Source organism: Rhizophagus irregularis, chromosome 24 (assembly GCF_026210795.1).
Source record: "Rhizophagus irregularis chromosome 24, complete sequence".
Lineage (NCBI taxonomy): Eukaryota > Fungi > Glomeromycota > Glomeromycetes > Glomerales > Glomeraceae > Rhizophagus > Rhizophagus irregularis.
In genome coordinates this window covers 3060328-3083565 of record NC_089452.1, presented here as the reverse complement: position 1 = coordinate 3083565, position 23238 = coordinate 3060328, and the positions used below count along the sequence as shown (strand labels likewise).

The following is a 23238-nucleotide window of genomic DNA, read 5'->3' as shown; positions in this document are numbered from 1 at the left end:
ATTTATTACAGTTCAATTACTCGTTTATTTATTTAACAGTTCATAATTAGATAATTAAACTTCTCAATTATATATATATGTATTTAATGATCCAATTATCAATTATTCAATTATTTTTATTTTTTTTCAACATTAAAAAATTATAATTTAATCTTATAAAATTTTAGGTGCGCTCTAAAAATAAAAAAAACAATAGCGCTAATGAATTAGTGCTATTTGATCATATTTATTATTTCTAATTTCCATTCGCATGGAATAAAATTCACTAATATCTCGAAATAACAAACCTTCGTGAATTGTCTTTATTCAGAAAATCGCGTATTACACTGGCAGATCAAATATGTTTTAATCATTTATCCATTATCATTTAATTTTGGGAGCTTCTATTATTTCAAACATAAAACAAATAAACAATAAATGCAATAAAGTAAAATATTAAATAACAAAAAAATAAAATAATAATAAATAATAATTTCGTTCAACACGGTTTTATTGACAAACCGTGGCGGTTAATAAAATAAGAGAATCGAGAGAGGGAATCAATCCAATCTAGCTTTCATAACTTACAACATGCCATTGTTCCGATTGTTTTTACCAAAAAATTTCGTTCGTCTTTGGTTAGACGTCCTTTTAATACTTTGGTACAAATAAGTTATATTACAAAATATGAACTAATAAAAATTATGGAATGCATTTTAATTATTTTGTTTATTTTACTTGGCTGTCGCCGGCTGAGCATTTGACGCTTGAGTGGGTGAAGTTTTTCTCAATTCAGCAAAGAAATCTTTGCCATTCGCCATTAAATGTCCTATAAACGAAATTTATAAATTTATATATATTATGATTCTGATTAACATTGGAAAATATGAATTATTAATAACCTTTTTGTCCCCAGACATGTCCACCTCCCCAGGCCTTTTCGGATCTATATAACTCTGGTTTTTCTAAACAATATACGTTCATGTAAGTAATTAAATAAATGATTTTTTTTCTCTTGCTAGTAATTACCTGCTTCGGGAAGATTGTTATCGTGAACCCGTTCAAAGTTTTCTTTCCAAGCTAAAAAATCGCGATTTAAAAAATTAATAATTCAACCAATAAATAAATCGTATTTTCACTACTTACTGTTATTTAAATAATTCGAAACTTCCTGAGCGTTAAAATTATTAACAGGAACATGATCCGGGGCTGATTTCATACTAGGTAAAGCTGGACCAGAACCAGCAAACGATGTATGATTGGAGGAAGTTGAAGTTGGGGTAGTCGGAGAAGTAGTCACCGTACCTGAAGCTGGTGGTAAAGTGTTACTGTGAACGTTTTTATTGTTTCCCGCTATTTGATTGATTTTAGAAGTATGGAGAATTTATTAACAAAAAAAAACGTCAAACAAGTTTAAAAACATGGGATTTTCACTCTTACCGAAAGAATTCTTTCGTTTGGCATTGGCATTGTAATCTTGTCTGTTTTGTTGTTTTTTGAAACTATAAATAAACAATTGATCAATAATCGTAAAAATCGCAAATAATAAAAAAACAGATCAAACATAAGATTTCATACTGCTGTCTGTTGTCATCTTGAGCACCAGCCATAATTTTAAAAGGTTATGGTGTAATAATGGTAAGAAAAGGTAAAAAAAAGAAAAAATCGAAAAGGAAAGAAACGTGAAAAGTGAATGAATGTTTTTTAAGATATTCAGCGTTTCAATATATAACTCCAAAGGGTAATGCAAAAAACAATGGGATTTACTTACACTTGTCCTATACTTTAAGATCACTTTTGATTGGACAAAGTAAAAACTGCGGTATGTTAAGGGGTAATTTAATAAATGGCCCGAATTTGAAAATTTGGTCAATATCCGCAGTTATCCACTCCTTAAAAGTGAGACGATGTGGCTAACATTTCACTATACCCAAAAGTAATAGATCATGGGCGTACCTCTTGGCAGAGATTCAAAAATCGTTATCATTTTGACGACAAAATTTTTAAATGTATGTGTTAAATTAATAAAATATTGAAATGAACCATTCTTCTTTTTTGTTTTTATGATACAAAGTGTCAAGGAAAGTGATACAAAGATGATAAAAAGTATCGACAAATTAAACAATCTATTTTAGTTGGTGGGACAACAACCAAAAATGATAGGTGACGTCTTAAAAGATTTTTCAACGATCACACCAAATCTGGTGCTGTGATTTTTCTTAATTTCCCCATATTTTTTCTTATTTCTAAACCTAACAACATATCTTTTTATATTAAGAAAGATTAAAGACGAGTTTAATATTTTATATAGATTGTAACAGAACTTGGGATGGCACAACAACCTCTCGCAAACCGACTTTGGATACTCGTTAAGGTATCTGTATTTTTTTTTACGCGATTTCTTTTAATCTTATATATATGACTTACGTTGCATTATGTTTTATATAGCACCCTCAATTCACCTGGTGGTGTGGACATTGTATTGTCCTCTTTTGCACAACTATTTATTTTTGGTACTGGATCACCCTTAGTTGGCCTGAGGGAATAAATTATTACTATACAGCGTATTTGGGCGCTATGTTGAGTTATGGTGTTGTCGTTTATAAATCGTTTGGCGTGAGTTGATTTTTACAAATTGAGTCTTTATTATATAATTTAAACTTGAAAAAGAGCAAGGCTTTTAATGAGTAATTTAGTATTCAAATAAAAAAAAAATAAAATTAATTGGAAAAATACATTTAGATCAGGAAATCTAAGAAAATCATCCAGTTCTTATTTTGTTATAGAATAAGATTAGCAGTAGTTCAAACAAATTGAGGTCATCGAGTGTTGAATAGTTTTTTTATACTAAATTTTATGTAATTTTAGTCACCACAGCTTAACTGGGAATATTTCCAAAAGATCAACAAAGACGAAAATGTATTCTATCTTACGTTGGCATTAATGTGGTTCATGAGCACGCCTGTTTTTGGTATGTGGAATGATCTAATGTTTTCTTAATAATGTCTACTTTTATCTAACATCATTTAATTTTATGCCCAAAGTTACTCTTATCCCATACGCAACATTTTCATTGTTCCATTTCATTACATATTTACGAGCAAATATTCTTCAAGCATTTTCCCCCGCGCCTGCACATTCTTCTTCTGGTTCTTCTTCAGGGACACAAACAAGAGCTAACAGCGCTTCAAAATTTATTCAAATTTGGGTACACAAGAATTATGAACCAGCCATGAATATGGTTAGTTTCGTCGAAGTTGTAGTTATCACATTATTTCTGTTGTTTAATATAGTAACGTACGTTTTATTTAATTTTACTTTTGTTAAAGATTTTGTAATCGAACTTTCGCAACGTTTTAACACCCATTCTTTTCATTCTCTAAATTACGTTTATTAGCCTACAACTTAGATTTATTACATTACTCTTTTATTGTTTCTTCCTCCGCATGAGATATCTTATGAATACTTACACCCAACAAGTATTTGCTGCTGTTGCACGATTTCTGGATGAGCGGCTGTTGCCTCCTTCAGCAAGCCCAAGCATTCCACCCCCTGTGACGAAAGCATATCAACATGCGAAAAATGCAATAATTTGGATGGGTCGTAGAAATTCTCATAACTCCAGACGGGGTTAAAAATAAATCACAAAACTTTAGGAAACTCTTTGAAGTCATCTTTTTAAAAGGACTTTTTTGGATAATTTAAATTATGAGAAAAAATTTTTACATATTTAATGGAGATTTTTATTCAGATTTATTTTTATGACTGCGAAGATTAGTTTTTACTTTCATTATATTACTTATTTGTTTTGTGAAAGTTTTTAATCATAGGAATAGTAACCAATGTATATTTTGTTTTTTTTTTGATATCTATTAATTTCTCGTATATACATATATTCAAAAAGAAAATTTTTTCTTAGGTTAAAAATCTAATTTTTTAATGTAAATGTTAATTATCATTAAATAATATTAATTGCCGAAGCGTTATATTGTATAATCAGCAGCCAACCAGTGAATTGTTTCTTGCCTCTGCTTTATCTCAGTTTAATATTATACTATTAAATTTAAGGAGTCTTATTTTTCAGCAGTTACGTCGGTGAAGCTGTGAACTTATAATAATATTTCCGTGAACAATTTTAACACTTCAGTTACTTTTCTAAGTTGATTTGCATTTATGTTTGCTATTGAAAAGATAAAAATAATATTTTACATAACCACATTAGCTAAACGGATGTACTTTATTGTATTTTTAAAAATATACATTGTGCCTGTTCATTAGGATATTCAAACATTCAGTAAATAGTAATTATTTCAAAGTATAAATTTTATAGAGAATGCAAGACACAACCGATTATCTATAAATTTATCTAAATTCAATATGTATCTATAATTGACCTTCTATTGTTAATTCTTTGGTTTTTTCAATTAAATCACCAACTTCCGGTCCTGTAACTTTATCCGCCTTATCACATCCATCCACCTCAATTTTTCGAACATCTTCCAAGAATTTAACAGGATCAACGAACGAAAGGGGAGGAGAAGGTTCAACAGGGAGTGGTGTGATGTCTTGAGTTGCTGGTAGTTGCTGTTTAATTGGCGGTCTTACTCTTGATGTAGTAGAATTTTCAATGACATCATCCTCAATCATCTGCTCTTCTGAGGTTACCTCAACATTCAAATTATAAGATGCCTCCACTTGTTTCATCACTACTTCGATGGCATGATTAGCCAATGCATTCACTTTTGCGGTTAATTCTTCGCGATTTGGCAATGGTCTTCCAAATTTCCTCGTAACAAAATTAATGGCAGGCTTTTGATAAGGTGAACATTGACGCTGATGTTCCCTGGATCTACCAAATAAGCGCATGTTCGTAAGTGCCGAATTTTCCATTTGGTTACTATTTGATTGTTTAGTTGCAGTTGATATTGTTACACATAGATTAGCGGTGGTTAAGAATCCTTTCATCATTGAAGTTGACGTCGCTGTCACTTTCAAAGGTTTAAATACTGAATTTGGAGCTAAATTTGTTTTTTTTAAAGGAGTTTTATTATTTATAAGAGGTGCCGCCTTTGATTTAATGTTGAATTTATGTGATGTCTTTTTCTTTGTAGGATTAGTAGCCGGTTCACTCGTTGTACGTGTATAAGGCGGTCTCGATGGTTTAGTGTTAATGATCTTGTTTGTATTTAGAACACGACTAGCCTTATTTTTATCTTCGGTAGCCGTTGCTGCACGCTCTCTAGTTCGGACGCGTTGAGCGCCCCCTTTGTTAATGCCACGCAGTTTTTGTAGTATTATAAGTATGCAAATAAAAATATCCGCGTTTTTACAGAATAAAGATGTATAAATAAAGAAATTATTGTTGTGAGGGTTTACTATCACACTCACCAGTTCCAGTGCCTGCATCACGATTAATTGATGATGATGTATTAATCGTCTGAGCCCTTGTTGGCTTAGCTGGCACTCTCTGAGCAGTGGTGGTAATAACGGGTTGAGACTTATGTTGAGCTGATGTTAACTTTGGACGTTTTAATGTAACAAACCCAGTAGCTGTGGATAAAGCACCAACTGCATTCTGTGGCTCACCAAAAGGAATAGTAAACGCAGTTGTATCTTCGTTGTTCAAAGAATTATCATTTAAAGGAAGCTTTTTGTCTTTGGCTATCTGCTCTTTGTCTTCATTCTTGTTATTAATCTGCAATTTATCTTCATCATTAGCGAAGATAATAACATCGTTTTGCATATCTCGAACGTTATTAATTTTACGACTTTGTGCTTTCATTATTGCTAAATTGTTTACTTTAGCTGATTTATCCTTAATGCCCAAAATTTTTAACACGTCAGAATCTTTTTTTACAGTCGCAACGAAACTTATTTAAAAAAAAAAAAATAAGCCAAATAAAGTTAATAAAATTAACCTAACACGAACCTGAACAAAAACATAAAATGTAAACTTACTTTTCTAATCTAAGATCAAATTTGGATTTATAAATTTCGAAGATTTGTTTTGAAATATTTCTAACCTCTGATGATGAGTCAGACGCACATTGGCGAATAGCCCACTCAATATCAGAAATATAATAATTCAAATCTCCAACTTCATTCGCTTCCAAACTCATTCGCACCCATTCAGCTGCACAATTCCTCAAGGATTTACTCTGGTGTTGCAATGCTTCCTTAAATTTTGGGATAAGATTTGGAAGGTGGCATATTCGAATTATCGTATTCATGCATTTTTGAGCTCGAATAAGAGAAGTTTTTTTTGTACGCGTACATAACTTAATAATTGATGGTACAAAAATTTCCGACAATGCATCAAACTTTAATCCAAGTGCTTTAGCCATCTCTTCTATTAATTCTGTCGCAGTTCCAGAAAGTTTTGTTCTCTCTGTCAATATCTATTGTTTAATACAAATAAACGTTATTGAACTTAATTAAATGATTATTTTTTTATCTTTTATTTACCGAATTTATTATTGGCTGTCTCAAAGATTTGATTCCTAATATGTAATTTTTTTCATAAAGAACAGCACCGCCTCGAGTTATAGCAATCAAACGGGTTAAAGAATCATCGAAACCTGACCATGTATGTTCTGTTTCTTTTTCTTGAAATCTTTCAACAATTTGCTTTATCTCATTATCTAGTTGAGAAGCGCTTTCAACCTGTGAAACAATATTTTAAATACAGAAAAATAAAATAAAACAAATAGAATAGAATAGAATAGAATAAATTTTTTTATATATTCATACTTTTATTTCTGTTGGAACTCCTGCCATTTATTTTATTATGAAAAGAGCGAGAAAAGTTAAAATACTAATTTGACTGTCTCGAAATGAAACTTTTAACTTTTTTTATTGTACGAGGTGTTACAACTGTTTATGTTTACAATAAAACACGATAATCTATTGGCTATGAATACATGAAATACATGGAATACGTGAGTACGACATAACCTTTTCGGGATAATAAAATTTACTATATTTAATGCCGCCTAAATTTACCATATGAAACGTAAATCACGTGGATCAAAATTATCGTGTAAACATGACCAGCTGATTTAAAAGTGATACAGTAAACTTAGGGGATAATAGTCCTGCGAATATCTAGATCATAAATTCACAAATAAATGTATATTCAATGTTGACAAAAGTGAGACAGATGGAAGTTACCTGCAATTTCCCCTCGCCAGCAACTAATGCCGCATGATTACTAATCTTAGAAAGTATCAACGAAGAAAGCTTAATTCGTAAACATTCAAAGAAATGCTCATCAATTCTTTCCGCAATACCTGATTCTACAATCAATACGTATAATTAGAAGTTACTTTATAATAAGTCTGCTACTAAAAAATTGCTTACGTTGTGAATCAGATTGCTCTTTTGACCTATTTGAAAGCAAATCAGAAATTATTGAAATAATTGAAATAATAAATTCGGAGTGAAATAAGTGAAGTTACCTATTGTAAAGACGTTTGATATCAACGAGAGAAATTCGTAATTTTATATTTTTGATCTCTGAAATATCTGGGATTGTAAACGTGAGCTCAAATGGCTTTGCTAATTGTGAATTAAATAACAATATTTATATATACAAAGCAATACAAATTTTAGTTCGTTATTCAAAGTAAGAAATAATTTAATAAATCAAAAAATTAAACGTGCTTTGAATGAAATCATCACAAGTAAAACTTATGTTTGCCAACTCTTCTACGAATTTTTTTAGATGAGACGATTCTAGGCGATATCTGCATATCCTGCAATCAAATCGAGTTTCAAACCATTCGATTGCAATGTTTGCGAGTCTTTGAGGAGCTTTTATAAGAATAACAGGATAATGATTAAACGGCGCTAAATATAATAAATGAGATTATATTTAAATAAATTGTAATTCAAAAAAAAAGAAGAAAAAAATTAAGGATACAAACAATTTTCAGGCGCAAAATCACGACTAACAATACTTGGTAAGAATATTAAATGAAATATCTGTTCCTTTGCTGGTCCTTATTAATTATTGTAAAGCATTCGTTCAATAAACGCGTAAATTAAATATGAATTAAATTAATGAGCTATACCTTTCGGTTTGAACTTTATCTCAACTCCAATTGGCATACCATTTGTACCTAGAGAAAACACAACGATTCATAAAACCATTACCATAAAACTCTTTTTTTTTCATATTATCATACCGTTCCAATTAGATAATTTTATCTTTGATATGAACAATTCTACAACTTTCCCTTCCGATATAAAATCATTCTCCTCTCCATTATCGCAAACCAATGGAATTCTATTCAACATTTGACCAGTGATGAAATTGTGTAATTCTTTTCCATATTGAGTAAATTTAATGTGCTCGAATTTGTAAAAAGGTGTACATCGATATAATAAAAATGTTTTATTTATAAAAATATCTGTGAAGTAAATAAAAAAAGTAATTCGGGATCGTAATAAATTCGCTTGAATCATATGAACATTTAAAAGATAAATTTACCTGAGTCCAATTCGGCAGTAATTTCTCTTTGACCTTCTTCCATCTCGTTGCTCCTGACACTTCTCTTTCGCTTCTTTTGGTCATCCTTTCTTTTCGACATCGCAATAACGCTAAAAAGTGAATTGATCGTAATTTTAGACGCGTCTGAATAATCACGTGACTTCAATACAAATGATTTCCCTAATGTAATGTGTGTGATGTAAAATATTCGGTGATGGTTACAAAATAAAAATATCTCCTTCACCTGGATACTCTCGATACTCTGGATACTCTTTAACACAGTTGTTGCATTAGTCTTAATGCATTTTCTAATGGTATCTTTAAAGTAAAAAAAGAGATTTATCTTCAAAAAAAAAACATTATTATATAACCATATAAAATACTTTACTTTCCATTTTTACTAAGTATTCCAAGGACTTAAATTTTACAATTTTACAGTATTTGATTATAAATCATACAATGATTCATGTAGATAACTTTTTTTAACTTCTAATTTCATAATATATTGATAATACTATATTGATCTGAAGTATTTATAACAATCTTTCCAATTGAATAAAAAGAATTCAGCTTAGTTTTATACTTATATATTTTAACTAACCTTTAATATACCATATACATGTTACCCAAATTATTTTGGGCTGCTGTAATTATAAGTAAAATCCCCAAATTCAATTATAGCATCCCAAATTATTTTGGCACTTTACATAATAAATTATATATAAACTGAATGAATTATGAGGATCCAGAAATATAACAGGTGGCAAAAAATTTTTTTACTATGAGTACATATAATTGACACCTGATATTGAAAATCCTGCAAAAATAAGCAAATAAAATTTCAGACATTAAGTTATTAATTATTTTATCATGACTTCTATATTATTTATAAAACCAAATACTAATGTGAAAAAATAGAATTTACCATTTTTTTAATAATATTTTTCTAAAATTTCACTTTTTAACCTTTAGAAATTTCTTTCAATTAATACTAAATATTACAATGCGGTTAATTAAATAAATACGTACAGTAATATATTATATATATAAGATTAGCTAAATTTAGGCCAAAAATACGCAAACTAATTTTTTACATATAAAAATTTTGATAAAAAATATGCAATCTTGATGACCTAATTATAGATAAAATTCTAAAATTGTATGCAAATCAAAACTTTACTCTATGCAATTCCCTTTATGAGTATGCATCTGTGTACCGCTTACATTCTGTATATATATTTTTAGATCCCGAATTATGGTATCCCAAATTATAATTATGGCATTCCAAAATAATTTGGGTAATATGTATAATATACCAAATGTAATTGCTCCAACTTTCAAATTCTTTACTATATAAAAAGTTTGGTAATATATACAAAAAATTTTAAATCCAGTAGTTTAAAAACCAATTATCTAAATAGCAAATACCCTTTAATAATTATATATTAGGTAAGCAAATTTATTTAAGACTATTACAGCCTACAATTTTCACTTATTATTAATTTATTTCAATAAAAAGAATTAAGATTCGATCCGCCTATAATCAACAGAAAATTACTATATAAATTCGGAAGAAATTTTATTGCAAAAAATAAACTAAATAAGCAAAATTTTGCCAATCAAAATCATTACAAATCATGTTGTGGTACCAAGTCATGTGATGAAACTTAAAAATGCCAAGAAAAATATCAAGAAAAATATTTTCACATAGAAACTCACAATAAACGCTAAAATCTGACACGTACCTACGTCCTTAAATATTCATTATTCAGTAAAAATTGCTCATACATGAAAATTACTCAAATATTATTGTCAAAGGGATGGTTTTTTGGCTAAAAACAAGCGTAACTAACATACAAATAGAAAAGATCTAAAAATGAAAAATTCAATCTAAAATAACCTATCTGCTATATAAATCCTTCTAAAAGCCATTATTACCTATTGTTCTGATAATTGTATGTTATTTTTTTTTATATTATTGTTACAACACTTTCAAAAAGCTAATAATATTTTGCAAACTAACGCTAAGAGTTTGTGTGATGCACTCAAATTGAAAAACTAGATAAGAATACATATCAGTCATCGGAAATGTCACACGCAGATCATTTTCATATTTAATGAAATTTGTGTAACATTAATCGGAACACTTCATTTTGTAATTAAACTGTCAAAATCTTATGTGTCACGTTCATGTAAATTATTAAATCGATAGATTATCATGTGTTCCATCAACTTTATCCTTACTTTCCCATTTTTATTAATAAAATTTTTTTTTTCATATATGTTGAAAAACCACTTTAAAAGCTAGCTTTTCTCAAGATCTAAGTTGAGATAGGTAGAAATGTACAGTTTTAACAGTAGTAATATATGTAAATTTACGAGAGGAAAAAGTTTTTCTAAGCTTATAATAACAGTTATTCAGTCAGATTTTGCACAAAACGCAAAAAACTGAATTTTACTATTGTAAGTGGCCTTTTCTTTTTTTAATGAAAAATTAATTACTATAAGGCCAAAGAAATAAAATTATTCGTTTCTCATGAAAAAAAATTGCTAAATTTGACCCGGCCGCCCGGAAAAAAAATTTATTTTCAAAAAAAAATTTTAGTCGTTTCCTAGAAGATGATTGGTTGATTTAATAAATTTTTTGCCCGGGTTACGGAATGGAAAAAAAAATTATTTTTTTATGATTATGATTGGTCAAACCCAAAATCACATGACCAAATAAAATAAATTTTTTTATCTTTTCGTAACATTTACATGACCCGCCCGGTCATGAGAAACGAATAAATTTATTTACTTGGCCTAAGAGAAATGAATAAAGTTTATTTATTTTTTTATTTTTATTAGTTTTCACTATATTCTTGTTGTTACAGTGGATTTATTCGGCAATTTGGTTAATTTTTTGGCTAAAGGTTAGATACATGTGAGCGATAGTTTAAATTGCTTATTTTTATTTTTTGTTTGTTTGTTTTGTTTATATTTGATTTATGATATTTAAAAAAAAAAAATTTTTATTTTAGGAAATTTTCCTCTTTGAATTGTAATTTATATTTGATTTTTTAAAAGATCTTTGAAGAAAAAATATTATAGTTGGCGACCACTTATAAGTAAATTTATACGTATTTATTCTTTAATGGTAAATTTTTTTCACTTTATTTATTTCTTTCATTATATTTATTTCTTTCATTAATTTTATTAATAATTTACTTTTATTTACTTAATAAAACAAATTTCTTAGAGAAGGATGCTTTCATTTTTTTCTCTGATGCAATATTTCATTTTTTATAAATTCTTCAGAGCACCTTAGTAGATGGTAAGTTTAGATGTTACGTATCTTTATTTTAATTAATTTATTTATTTATTTTAACCAATTCTTTTTTGTTCCACCAGATGGAGGAGCAGCGCCACCAACAAACAGAAAAGATCCAAAAGCAGTGCTGGCAAATGAAGAAGCGTATTCAGCAAATGGTAAATTGGATCAGGAGCAGCATATTGGCAGATGGTAAAGGCTCAGACAACAATAATAACAAAGGAAATCCATCAGGGCTGGGTAGTGACAATGATAAACGAATCAAACTAAGTTTAATTTTGGGAGTTTCTTTTTTTTCATTTTATTATTTTGTTGGTAGTTATTTTTTTTTTTTTTGAGGTTTTTACGAAAATGTAATTCAATTTAATTTAATTGAATAAAATTGGAAATTAATATCAAAAAATGGGTCGCTACTTTTAGTCTTAATTAATAATTTTATTTCTTTTTAAAAAACAGTAATTATTGTGATTGTGCATTTTCCTCGTCCCCTTTATTAATATCCCTTTGTCTTCCCCTACCTCTTGGTCTACTTCTTGGTCTACCTCTTGGCCTACCCCTTGGCCTACCCCTTAGCTTACCTCTTGATCTTCCTATTTCTCTATCTTCTCTTCTTTCACCTTCTTTCATCTTTCTCATTTTATTAATGTCAGCAACTGTAACACGCGTTATATTCCTTTCTCTCCTTCCAACAGTTGTATAACTTTCAGTTAAAAGAATTTTTTGGTTAACTATTCTTTGCAACCTTTTAATTCCAATATCATACGCTGAAAACAATTTATCAATTCCTTGACTATTTAAATTATTACAGAATTCAAATATTGGATGCTTAAAAGGATTTGCAGATTCGAAAGCATCAACTAATAAATGTGCAAGTTCCCAAATTTTTACTTTTCGAGATTGAATATGACGTGGTTGGGAGCTTTGTACAGAGTCATTAATGTAATCACAAATTAACATATCTGTTCGTTCTTTTTCCAATTGTGTAGCTTTGATTTTTAATTTTAATTCTTCTTTATCTGTAGGAATTCTTGTCACATTTTGCTTTACAAACTTGACACCAAACAACTCTAATGCTTCATCATATGCAAGAAAGTGTCCGTAACTTGTCAAGTTAACAGATGGCGCCATACAAAGTATTGCACGAATCTGTGGGTCATTTTCTATATGATAAAGATGATGTGATACTAATCTTGCGTAATTTGACTTTCCAGCAACAGGAAACAAAGGGGAAAAGGCTTTTAGACTTTCATGTTGAAGTTTAAATATACCCATCGGATTCCAAACCAATGTGCTCGCCAATAACTAGCCCACTAAAAATACAGATACCAAACTTTCACAATTTTATTTTTTTTAAAAATATCATCTAATGTTTGTTTGTTTTTTTCTATATATAAATTAATTCCTATACCAACAGAAACCCAAATTAGTTCTAATACCTTTGAAGTTGCTCTAAAATCAACACCTTTTTCTAATTTATCCAAAAATCGTACACCTAATATTCCTGCCATATTAAATATACCGTATCCTAAAAAAATTGTAATTAATGCAGACATCATATCCTTATTGGTATGCCACTGATCCAGGATCATTTTTACTTTTTCATTTTTTTTGCAATAACTAATATCTCTTCTATAAATTGCTTCATCTGCAGCAATATGAATATATTTATCTTCTATATTAATTTCATCTAAATACATTTTTAAGCATTCATGTACAGCAGAATCAGTTGATGGTGGATCTCTTGCATTAAGAATAATTACATTGGGAGGTGGAAAATTACAACCAACTTCAAAATGTAACATAATTTGATTTCGTATATCATTTTCATCAAAATCTGAACAATGCATTAAGGTATTTTTATCATATTTAAGTAATTTTTTAAAAACTGAATTAAAAACATTTAATGTTTGCAATGAAAAAAAATTTGGTCCAAAAATTTGTTGATTTTCTTTTGTTTCATCAATAATATTAGGTAATTTATCAGACAACTGAAATTGAAATAACATACGTAAAGTTGCGTGTGAATTACCTCTAGTTACATCAAAAATATTTCCATAACCGAAGGTAGCTTCCTTAAAATCAATATTATCAATCACTCCAAGGTTCCAAATGTTTTTTTCATAACAAATTCTATCAGCCGGATTTACTAAAAGTGCGCGAATTTTTTCCAAATTACGTTCATGTCTCTGAGTATAACTAGTAATATTAACTATTTCTAAAATACCTTGTAGATATGATAAGAGTTTTGGTTTGCGACAAAAACTTGCCATTGTTCTAGGTAACCAAATTTTCCACCCTTTAAATGCAATATTCAAAATTATTGATGCAAAAAATGTTACTTGTTTAGTAATTTTTTCATAATTTATAGGTTTAAGTTGCTGTTCACGATGCTTTTTTTGTCAATCTATAATTTCTTTTTTTGCTTCATATAGAGTTTTTAAAAGTCCGTCATAAAATTGCACTAGACATGAGGGAAATATAATACGATACTCTTCAATTGAGGTAGGTGATTCGAGGGTTTTTTTATGAATTTTTAATTTATTTTTTGCTAAGGGCAGTGACATTTATTACGTAATATCCATTTACTATAAGCCCATACTCCCCCACCCCCATGTAATATGAAAAATCTTACGTTACACTTATATGTTATATGACCTTTAAATACCCTCCCACCCCCTAAAATATTACGTAATAAATGTCACTGCCCTAATATTATTGAATTTGCTAATGCTTCTCCAAATTCGAAAAAATGTTTTGGTATAAGATTTTTTGAATTTAACTTATTAGATGAATTGTAATTAAACTTTGCTAAAGTAAGAATAATAAGAATCATAAATAAAAAAGGTATTTCAATTTTATTATTTTGTACTATTGTTTTTTCTTGACTAACAATACTTAAAACAGGAACTAAAGCTGCCAAAATCTTTTCTTGCCATATTAATTTTTCAGAAGTAGCAACTTCAAGAATCCAATATCTAATTGCCTCTAATGCTTCTTTAGTATCATTTTGGTGATGTGACTTATTATCACAATTTGGATCTTTTTATACTCCTTTTCCAACACGCTGGTAAATATGGCCACCTTTTTTTTCATAACAATCCATGCATACATATTGTGCATATTCACTTGATTTTATTGAAGTTACGAGAAGATGATATTCTTGCAAAGCACCACATTTCTTTTGTCCTATACAAGGAACTTGAATATTTTTACCTATAACTACATATGAATGTTCCTCACAATTAGCACTACGACTAAAAAAAATTTTATTTCTATTACAAAATAGGCAACGACGACGATGAATAATACTTTCAGTATATTTTTTAGTTTGCTTTAGATTTGATGTATGCAATTGGTTTTGATCATACATAAAATGTGAGTAACAAACTCCCAAATGTTCAATTGCAAAGTTTTTCGCTCTAACTTCTTCTTCGTCAATTTGCCACATACCAATCATTTACCAAAGTCGTCTCAAATTTTTTGCAGAATTACATCGTTGAATTTTACCATCATACATATCAATTATAACACATGGACTTAAATTTTCATCATTTTCTATCTTATCAATAATTTCATCACATTCTTCATCAGATTCTGTTTCAGAAAAATCAATTTCTATATCACCAAAATTATTTTCTTCATCTGAAATATCTTGTTGAACAAATTTTTTTGCATTTGCAAATGCGTTAAAATCCAATTCAAATAAAGATTTATTATTATTATCTATCTCATTTTCACTGTAAAAAATTTCATTCTCATCCATCAAATTTTCCTCTAAATCCTTATTTTCTTCTGAGTCTTCATATTCGTCATAAGTTTCATTTTCACTTATTAATAAATCTTTATCTAATAATTCTGTCAAGTCAAATGTACTTTCAGGAAGGTTTAAATCTACAAAAAAAAAGATTTTTTTTTTAAAATTTTTTCAATAAAAAATATATGAATATTATTGGTCTTAGTTTTATAGTTTAAATTTTCTCATCGTGTTTAATAAAAAGCCATGTTTTTCTTACCTTCCATTATTTTAACAAAAAAAAATACACTAACTTCAAACAGAGATCTAACTCGAATAACAAAAGTGTGGTGAAAAATTTTTTTTATAAATTTATAGAGACGTTCAATAAGTTTTATTTTTATTTTTAGAGTTTACGTATTATGTTATACAAATGTAGTGTTACATATGACCTGCATTTTTTCAATTTTAGGCTGGCATTATAAATCTGGCCAGCATTATAGACATTTTGGCCAAAATTATGATTTAATCAGCAATTTTAACCGATTTAACTAATTTTGGCCAACTTTAAATATTATATATATACTATATACTTGAAGATAATACTACGCCAAAATTTTTATTATAGCATACATATTAAAAAAAATTTGCCTTTAATTTTTGTGACATTTCCAATGACTGATATACCAAAACTTCTATCATTTGAAATTAATTTACGGGTTACTCCTCATGAAAATAGAAAGAGATCATAGTAACATGTATACTTCTCCACGAATTAAAATTTAGAATGCCGAAATATTCCGGCACAGGTGCTGAAACCAAATTGACGTAACTGTAATTATTTTTACAGACGTAATGTAATTTAACGGACGTACTGCATTATGACGGACATATTGCATTATGATAGATGTATTATATTTTGACAGACGTATTGTATTTTAGCAAAATGTATTTAAAATTACAATTTATATAGCTTTTTTATTATTAAAAAAATATTATATTTGAAAATTAAACGTCCGTTCCTACTATAATGTTAAATCCAGTTTTAGCTTCAGTTGTATGAAAAGGTAAAAAATGACTTGTGTGTCTGAACTCTGAAATCTACATAAAGTGAAGTTAAAGAATGTTAGTAAACGTTCTTAAATAAAAAACCAAAATCTGCTTCCTCCCCCCTTTAGAAACACTTACTCATCTCGAATTCTAAGTTCTAATCCAAACCTATAAAAAGAGAAGTAAAAGAACGTTAGTGAACGTTCTTATATAAAAAAATAAACCCGTTTTCTCCCTCTTTATAAACACTTACTCATATTCAAGTTCCCAGTCTGAACCTACAAAAGAAAGTTAAAGAATGTTAGTAAACATTCTTACAAATCCTGCGCCCCCTCTCTTTTAAAAACACTACTACCTGTCTTTAATGTTAATTTCCAGTTCGAAATCTATAAAAGTAAAGAACGTTAGTATCATTCTTATATATATATAACCCCACTCACTCACTCACCCTTTATAAACACTTACCGTATCAATTCCTACAAACTGGAATCTCTAAAAAACGTTATAAACGTTTTTAATAAAAAAAATAAATAAAAAATCGGTTTACTTAAAAACTGGAAAAAAGTAACAATTTCGGTTTAAAAAACCGAAAAAGGAATAAAGAAAATAAATTTCAGTTTAAGAAACTGAAAAGAAAATAAAAAAACATAAAATTTCTTTTAAAAACTGTATTTACTGCGAAGGATTTAGTAAAACAGTTTCCGTTTTTCTATAAATAATTTTTTTTTAACCTTTAAAAAAAAGATCGATAAATGATAATTCAATCTCTAAAAAAATTTTTAAATAATGATTGGATCCAATCAAATCCAATCAAGTTTGATCGCTGAATGGCAATTCGGCTAATTTGTTCGTATAAATCTGTAAAAATAAAATACGAAATAATTATGAAGCTTTACCTAAATAAGTAAATAGATAGGCTTCCCTCCTTGACTCCTTACCTTCATTCCATATTTTTACAGAATGTAATATCGAAACTGTAATTAATTCACGGAGAAGTATAGACTGACAAAATAGACGACATTCAGTTTTATTCAGTTTATTTTTAGTTTATATGGTAATTATTCATATTATTTTCACATAAAAAAAAATAATCGAATTTCAAATATTAACTACCTAATATTCTATCAACAGTAGCTTCAACGTCGAATACATTTGAACCATGGTTAATAACAGGTAATGGATGTGGTTCGATAACTACATTTACTTCTATATTAAGTAATTTTTTTAATTCCAAATCATTTATATTGACCCATTTTTCGATTTCTGTATCTCTTTGATTAGGAATGTTTGAATCATGACTACTCTCTTCGTCGTCATCATCGTCATCATCGTCATTATTGTTGTTGTCATCGCCGTCATCATAATCATTATCCCCATCATCACCATCACCATCATCATCATCATCATCATCATCAAAAAAATCATTTCCTTCATCTTCGTCTAAACCATCACTTGCATTAGCTTCAGACAATGCTTCTCGTACAGAAGATTAAAAATCGTCTTCTGATACACCTACATAAGCATACTTTAGTTCTTTTTGGGCATTTGTAATATAGTGTGTATGAAGCTTGGCCATAGCTTCCAATTTTTCAACTTTTAATCTAGATCTTCTTTGATTTGCAAACCATCCCAATACTGAAAAAACTCTCTCACATCCAGCATTGTGAGGAGTTATTGCTAATATTTTTAATGCTAATTTTTGTATATGATTTTCTTCATTACGAACAGGATTGCATAAAATCCACCAAGTAAGAACATCACCCCTACTTGCACTATATGGAATGTTGTATTCTTCTTTTTTTAAATAAAAAGATTGGATCTGAGAAATTAAATCGGCAGAAGAAAGTTCACCACCGCCCATATCGATCCATATTTTCATGGTCAAAATATATACATTACGTAAAATAGTTGATCGTAAACCTATTCCTAAATTAATATTAAAAAGAATTGTAAAAAATTCTTAACAATTATAATCCCAATAAAAAATATTTACCTCTATAATGCGGATGAAGTAAGTATGCTAGAAGGTAAAGTTGGATATCGAATTCTTGCCAACGTTTATTAAAAAGTTTAACACATTGATACTTAAAATCATAATCAGAAACAGGCGGAAGTGATTTAATTTTTTGTGTAAGTTTAATTAATTCAACAAAACAATCCGCAAGTGTTGTTGTTTTAAATTCTAATGATTTAACAACTGATTTCACAGGTCCTAGAAGAGTATTTACGGCTTCTACATCTGTAAAAAAAGATCGACTTCAAATAAGTTCTGAAATATCAGTACTTAACTTTTCCGGAGTTTCATTTACCATCTTGATTATTAAAAAAAAATTAGTAAATTAACAATAATGCAAAAATATCATATCCTTCATTCCTTAATCCTTACATTCTTAAGTATTTGTTCTAATCGCAAAATAGAATCTGTGCAGTCCTAAGCCGTAGTCCACCTGGTTATAATGTAAGTTTTTAGTCCACCCGTTTTTATGTCATTTGTTATCTTTGAACGTAACTCTTCACCAAATTATGCAGCATTGTTTAAAGTATTTAACTATTGTTTAACATTTTGAAATAACATCCTTTGCAAATGTTGTCTTGCAAATATCGGTCGAAATCAAATTTACATGATGAGCGATACATCTAATTGGTAATATGTGCTTATATCGTTCAGCAATTCTTTTTTTAGCAGCTGCACAAGCAGATGCATGATCTGATACAACTGCTGCAAAATTTTCTGCACCAACTTCAGTAATTACTTCATTCAATTGATCAGCAAGAAAATTTGCCGTATGAGAATTTGCTGAGAGATTTTTTATGCAATGTATAATCTCTTTTCGATCAGGCGTCATAATTACAAATGCGTATAACGATTGCCCTAAGGGACTTGTCCAACTGTCGAAACCTATTTAAAATTTAATAATTAGTAAATTTGTTTTTGATAATAAAAAAATTATTTTTTATTTTATTACCTAACGTTAAATTTGTTGTTCTCTTCAGTTCTAAATGCTGATCAACCACGATGTTAGCTAATTCTTCATATAAAAAATCTTGTGAAAGTGTATTTGCACGTGGAGGATCATATCCTAAACATAAACTTTTAACCATATCGATAAAAAATGGGTGCTCAACAAGACGAAAGGAAATCCTGCAGCAGATAAAAAATTTTGCTACTGTACAATCACAAATTTGCTTTTTAATTGGTTCTATTGTGTTTGATTCACCGTACTTTGTAATTAACTGTTGATGTCCTGCTTTTCTTTTTTTAGATGGTATTTCTGCTGCTTCTAATTGTAAAGTCTGACTTTCACCACGTGTTTTAACTATAAGTAAAAATTTTTCTTTAACATCTTGGGGTGTTTTATGACAACTAAGCGCTAAATGTGCTTCCATACTACTAGGTTCACCACGTGTTTGACTCCATGGACAATATTTACACTTGCAACCTCGATGTCCTTCCTTTTTTTCTCCAATAGCTGTAAAAAAATTCCAAACTTCTTTTGGTTTTCGACCTGGCTTAGCATTTGGCTTTTTTAGTATAAAAGATATTGGATTTTTACTTTCGCTCATTTTTACTTGTTTTATTCTATTGCAGAACAAAGAAAACTCCAACATTTAAACAAAGAATATCAAACAAATATGCATTATGCATAATTTAATGTACAAAATATTAACGTGATACTATGATGTTATTGGCGTAAATCATTTTGGCAATTTCGTCTGTATAAATTAAATATGGCTGTAAAAATAAATTCGGCATTACGTCAAAAAAAAAATGGCTATGCTGAAATTATTATGGCAGATTTTTACAGACGTAATGCCGAAACCGTAATTAATTCGCGGAGAAGTATAGTAACATGTGAACTAAAAGCAAGAGAAAATATTAGAATTATATAAAACAAGTAGTAAAATTAGAGCTCCGAACGAGCCAAGTCGAGTCGAGTTATATGTAAACTCGATTCGACTTGAGTTAAATCGAGTCGAGTCGAGTAGCTTAAAATTATAAAAATATAAACTTCGACTCGATTCGAAATAGCTATTCAGCAAACCGAATCGATGAGTCAAATTAAATCACGTAATTTTATTCAGCTATGCCGATCATTTCCTTTTTTGGCGATAGCCGTTCCACAAATTCCATTTTTGTAATTTTCAAAATTTTTCGTCTCGGATTTTGTGTAACATAATTTCCAAAAAAGGAAATTCCATAAATTTGGCCGGAATTATGTTTAATTCGGCTTAACTCGACTCGACTCGATTTTATAGGACCCCGGATATCTCCAAAACAGGTCATAAGTCACACTTTCGGCAGATTGGCCCATTTTTCAGGGGCTCAAAAAATCGTTTTTTGTAAATATCTCGGCATCCAGTGGTCCAATTTTGATGAACTTTTTTTTAAATTGTAGAGCTAAATGAGGGCTACAAAATAAAAAAAAGTTCATTAAAATTGAATTACTGGATGCTGAGATATTTACAAAAAACGATTTTTTGAGTTTCAGCAAAAAGGGGTGTTTTTGGCCAAAAGTCCATTATGACCTTTATATTAGATATCCGGGGTCCTGATTTTATTAAATTATTAACTTGACTCGAATCGATTCGATTTGATTGTAATTTTCAACTCATCAAGCTCGACTTTCAACTCGACCTAACTACTGAAATAACTCGACTCGCTTTCTTTGGAATATTAAGTAAAATACATGACGAACATAATTTTAAGTGTTCATATATGTTAAAATAACGTAATATACGACTTGAAATTTTCGCATATATATATATACATACCTGTCAAATCTGACGCTGCCTCAAAGTAAAGTTTTGAACAAATAAATAAATTTCTCAATTTTTTTTATTTTTTTCATCTTTGACATTTAAGGAATCATCATGTGAATTTTGGTGCCACAGCATGATGATCTGCAGTTTTTATAGTCCATAAAATTTAGCCAATTTTGGCATTTTTATAATAACCTCACCCCGAATTTATATAGTAATTTTATAGGCGGATCGGCTTTTAAATAGATAAATTTTATTGAAATCTAATTAGTTAAAATTTTATAGCTAATAATTGTTATATAAAAAAATATAAAAAATTATTTTTTAAATATAACAATTTCTGTTAATATGTTTAAAAAGATGATTTTATTACCATTTAATTTGTTTAAAATAAATTGAATAGTATAAATTTAATTAAATTTAATTACTAGTTAAAGTTTACAGTTAATAATTGTTATATAAATAAATATAAAAGATAATTTATATTATTTTTAAAACATAATAATCTTTATTAATATTAAAACTAAAAAGATTGTCTTAATTTTTTGCTTATCAAATAAGAAAAGTTTACTTAAACAATTACTTTGTAAAAATCCAGTAGTTTATTATTTAATTGTTAAATGATCATCATAAATTAGCCATAATAAATTTGCATTGATTATATAAGTAATATAACTATATATTATATTAGCAAAATAACCATAAATAGTTTTTTTATAATTTTTCTAACCATTAATCAAATTTGCTTTTATATATTTTAATAAACTTAAGATAATTTTGAAAGTTACTCTAATTAGCAGTATCTGGATTATCATCAATATCATCAGATAGTTCTTTATAATCATTATATTCCATTCTTTTAAAAATATATACAGTTTTGAATAAATAGATTTAACTACCTTATGAAAAAAAATTTCTTTAAAATATATTTAAAATGTACTTATATATTTTAAAATATATTTAAGGATAAATCTAATCTTTACAGAAACTTTAAGTTTTCAAGTGATATCATTTCAATATCATTTCAATATCGATTTAATATCAATACGATATCGAAATAAAGTATTATCACTTTGATATCATTTCTATATTAAATCGATATGAAATGATATCGAAATGATAATAGAAATGATATCGAAACAACATCTTTAAGTTTAATTTAAAGATGTCATTTTGATATCATTTTAATTATCATTTCGATATCATTTCATATCGATTTAATATCGAAATGATATCAAAGTGATAATACTTTATTTCGATATCATATTGATATTAAATCGATATTGAAATGATATTGAAATGATATTGAAATGATACCATTAAGATAAACTTAACGATATCGATTCTACATTGATTAAAAATGTTAAGTTTCTGTAAAGATTGTAACAGCCTGTTACGCATCTTATTTGTAACAACCCCCAATTTTATCCAATTAAAATTTAAGATCAGGCGTAATGTAAACAAAAACAAAAGATCAGTCGTGTAACTAAGACAAAAGAATTTTTTAAAAAATTTCAAGAAACTGCTTATAACTTAAAATTTTGTCTATGAAACTGTCTTAAATACATTAAGTAAAAGTTTTCCAAATTAAATTTTGCATATAAAAATTTTATTTGTGAAACACATATTAAATTTATTATTAAAAAAAAATAAAAAAAAGGATATTACAAATAAGATATGTAACAGGCTGTTACAAATACATTTTTTCTATATTTAAAATATACTTAAAATTTTTAAATATACTTAAAATATACTTAATTGCAAAATTTTACACTTTAAATATATTTAAAATTGCAATTTTAAGTATATTTTAAGTATATTTTAAAATATTAAGTATATTTTAGGTATATTTTAAAATATATAAGTATATTTTAAGTATATTTTAAAGAAATTTTTTTTTTATAGGGCTAATGA

At 28.2% G+C, this 23238-nt stretch overlaps 6 protein-coding genes across 9 annotated transcripts; 1 reads left to right on the top strand and 5 right to left on the bottom strand.

Moving 5' to 3' along the window:
- Positions 1–7: 7 nt before the first annotated feature.
- OCT59_016362 (uncharacterized protein) lies at positions 8–1748 on the bottom strand. Of its 3 annotated transcripts, XM_066132421.1 has the most exons (9): positions 1558–1734; positions 1420–1481; positions 1126–1332; positions 1009–1059; positions 882–944; positions 718–808; positions 568–636; positions 288–383; positions 8–174 (listed from the first exon to the last, which is right to left on the bottom strand). In XM_066132421.1, exons 1-8 carry the CDS (start codon positions 1587–1589, stop codon positions 368–370), a joined length of 591 nt encoding a protein of 196 aa, XP_066003406.1. In that variant the 5' UTR covers positions 1590–1734; the 3' UTR covers positions 8–174; positions 288–367. The 3 variants fall into 3 exon arrangements, with proteins under 3 accessions (XP_066003406.1, XP_066003407.1, XP_066003405.1); XM_066132422.1 differs by having other exon boundaries at positions 288–636; XM_066132420.1 differs by having other exon boundaries at positions 288–808; positions 1558–1748.
- Positions 1749–2182: 434 nt separating this feature from the next.
- On the top strand, positions 2183–3984 carry OCT59_016361 (uncharacterized protein). Of its 2 annotated transcripts, XM_025313350.2 has the most exons (5): positions 2183–2353; positions 2428–2595; positions 2848–2950; positions 3024–3276; positions 3377–3984. In XM_025313350.2, exons 1-5 carry the CDS (start codon positions 2309–2311, stop codon positions 3612–3614), a joined length of 807 nt encoding a protein of 268 aa, XP_025187540.1. In that variant the 5' UTR covers positions 2183–2308; the 3' UTR covers positions 3615–3984. The 2 variants fall into 2 exon arrangements, with proteins under 2 accessions (XP_025187540.1, XP_066003404.1); XM_066132419.1 differs by having other exon boundaries at positions 2428–2950.
- A 378-nt stretch (positions 3985–4362) lies between these two features.
- Positions 4363–6756, bottom strand: OCT59_016360 (uncharacterized protein; the record flags this gene model as incomplete). Its single annotated transcript, XM_025308997.2, has 5 exons — positions 4363–5243; positions 5368–5849; positions 5938–6377; positions 6445–6642; positions 6730–6756. The coding sequence occupies 5 exons, from the start codon at positions 6754–6756 to the stop codon at positions 4363–4365; spliced, it is 2028 nt and encodes a 675-aa protein (XP_025187542.2).
- A 44-nt stretch (positions 6757–6800) lies between these two features.
- Positions 6801–8570, bottom strand: OCT59_016359 (uncharacterized protein; the record flags this gene model as incomplete). The annotated part of the gene is made up of 9 exons (XM_066132417.1): positions 6801–7083; positions 7150–7274; positions 7339–7364; positions 7437–7536; positions 7642–7827; positions 7905–7979; positions 8052–8099; positions 8166–8390; positions 8471–8570. The coding sequence occupies 9 exons, from the start codon at positions 8568–8570 to the stop codon at positions 7012–7014; spliced, it is 957 nt and encodes a 318-aa protein (XP_066003403.1). The 3' UTR covers positions 6801–7011.
- A 3669-nt stretch (positions 8571–12239) lies between these two features.
- OCT59_016358 (uncharacterized protein) lies at positions 12240–14050 on the bottom strand (the record flags this gene model as incomplete). The annotated part of the gene is made up of 2 exons (XM_025324199.1): positions 12240–13082; positions 13217–14050. The coding sequence occupies 2 exons, from the start codon at positions 14048–14050 to the stop codon at positions 12240–12242; spliced, it is 1677 nt and encodes a 558-aa protein (XP_025187544.1).
- Positions 14051–14478: 428 nt separating this feature from the next.
- OCT59_016357 (uncharacterized protein) lies at positions 14479–15800 on the bottom strand (the record flags this gene model as incomplete). The annotated part of the gene is made up of 4 exons (XM_066132416.1): positions 14479–14799; positions 14890–15034; positions 15242–15671; positions 15794–15800. 4 exons carry the CDS (start codon positions 15798–15800, stop codon positions 14479–14481), a joined length of 903 nt encoding a protein of 300 aa, XP_066003402.1.
- Between the last annotated feature and the right edge of the window lie 7438 nt (positions 15801–23238).